The sequence below is a fragment of the Arachis ipaensis genome, chromosome B06 (assembly GCF_000816755.2).
Source record: "Arachis ipaensis cultivar K30076 chromosome B06, Araip1.1, whole genome shotgun sequence".
Taxonomy (NCBI): domain Eukaryota; kingdom Viridiplantae; phylum Streptophyta; class Magnoliopsida; order Fabales; family Fabaceae; genus Arachis; species Arachis ipaensis.
The window spans coordinates 23,259,874-23,261,996 of NC_029790.2; the positions used below are offsets into that span (position 1 = coordinate 23,259,874).

The following is a 2,123-nucleotide window of genomic DNA, read 5'->3' on the forward strand; positions in this document are numbered from 1 at the left end:
AGGCCCTACCAAGAAAAAAATAAATAAAGGGGTTCATGATCAAACTACAGAACACAAAATCCACAGCAAACAAGTTATGAAATCATGATTCGCCCTACACAGAGGGGGACAAACAAGAAAACCCACCTGTAATATAACCTGGATCAAGTTCTGTAATACCAGAAAGACCACTATCAGGGCGGGACTTGCAATCAGGGTGATCAGTCTGATTGTATGGATCAAGCAACATGCACTTAAGCCAGCAATTGACAGCAGAAAGAAGCTATAAAACAAATGAATTGATCAAAATCTGCTCATATATATACACTAGTCTAAGTGTCTATGCAAGTTTATTAAACTAGCTTATTTTAATTTTAAGAAAGAAAATGAAAATTAAATTCAAAAGCATTCCGAGGCAGCTTAAGCAAGAAACCTACTACTAACATGCTCTTACTAATTAACTATCAAGCGATACTCGCTCATTATCTGAATCTGCATATATATAAATAAATGACTCCTTCGAAACAACGGAAATGGAATGCTGAAATTGTTCGAATTACGTCCATATTATTCTTTCATGCACGTCCTGCTCAACCTCACAAGAAAAATCAACCATCGATGAAATTAAACACACACAATATACATTAAGTATCGTTATTATTAAAATGCAACGTAAACGAGAGAGAGAGAGAGAGAGAGTACTTTGGTGGTGTCGAGCCAGACCAAATCGAGAGGGTTGAAATCGAGGGGAGAGAAAGGGCAGTCGAGGATGGACCACGCACGAAGCTGAGTGGACGCGAAGCCTGGGATTATAATGCCCGATAGCTTCTTGTAGTCAAGCTCCCCTTCGCCGGAGCCACCTCCCTCCACAGCTACGGCGGCGATGATGAGGCCGATGAGGAGATGCGTGGGCACGAGTGGCGGTTTCTTGGCCATTATGGTTATTTCTTGTTTGGCGCAGAGAGAGAGAGAGAGAGAGAGAACGAGAACACGAGAAATCGACCGAGTGAGTGTGAGTCTGACCTGAGACCATCGGTTAAAGTGTTAGAAGAGTTGGCAGTCGCATTTCATTATCATTGAAAATTCAATATTCATTATTCAATTATCATGTTTGTTTTTAGATTTTTGTTATTTTAATGCTTTGTTCTCGGTTTTTGACCATCCACAGACAGAACCATTATTAGTCATCATTGCAGTATTAATTTATTTATATTTATACTAATACCTAGCCTATGTAAGAGACTAAGAGGAGTTTAGCAGATATTACATGGTGTTACGTGTACAAATTTTGTTTGTAATTAAGTCTAATTAAATTAGTGTAAAATTTAATTAAAAAAATACGTATATATTATTATTTTTAATTTTTTTTGTATTTTGTAATACATAAATTTTTATTAGAGAGTACAAAAATTTGTTAATATAGTATATAAATTTTTGAAACATAATACAAAATTTTGTATATAACATAAACTTATTGATATAATAAATAAATTTTTACATATAACACACATTTTATTGCATATAGTATAAATTTTTGCTACAAATATATTTTGTTAATTGGGTGAGTCAATAATTTAGATATTTTCTAAAAATTTCTATGTTACACATTAAAAATTATATGTTATGCAACAAGATTTTAGTGTGCTATACCAAAATTTATATGTTGTATTTCATTGGTTAGGTATCAATATTTTAGACATGTGATCTTTAAAAACTTTGTATTATATGCTAAAATTTGTGTGTTGCGCACTAAAATTTATGTATTGTGCATCAAAATTAATATTTATAAGAAAAGAAAAAGATGAAGACTATGATAATGATAATAAAAGAGAATGGGAAAAATAAAAAAAGAAGAAAAAATTAAACAATAATAACAACAATAATATCAAGAAGAAGCAGCAGTAGCGATAATGACGCCGACAGTAGCAGCAGTGATAACGACAACATTAAAAAAATTAAGAAGGAACATAAAAAGAAGAAAAAATAGTGATCATTAAAGAAAAATAAAATAACATGCAAATAAGTTTTTATTTTTCAATAACTTAGTTAAACTTAATTGCACAAAATACTTAAACACCTAATATTTTTTATTATATATCACCGAGTCGTCATTAATGTACCAAGTCACCAACTTAGAATAAGTT

General features: G+C 31.9%; 1 protein-coding gene across 1 annotated transcript in view; it reads right to left on the minus strand.

Moving 5' to 3' along the window:
• LOC107647827 (phospholipid--sterol O-acyltransferase) overlaps positions 1 to 1,054 on the minus strand; it is a 9,283-nt gene extending 8,229 nt beyond the window's left edge. Inside the window, exons 1-3 of the mRNA XM_016351873.2 lie at positions 682 to 1,054; positions 115 to 262; positions 1 to 5 (exon numbers count right to left, since the gene is read on the minus strand). The exon at positions 1 to 5 is cut by the window's left edge and continues 122 nt beyond it. Of these exons, the coding sequence (XP_016207359.1) occupies positions 1 to 5; positions 115 to 262; positions 682 to 915 (387 nt within the window). The 5' untranslated portion in view covers positions 916 to 1,054. The remainder of the gene's footprint in view (positions 6 to 114; positions 263 to 681) is intronic.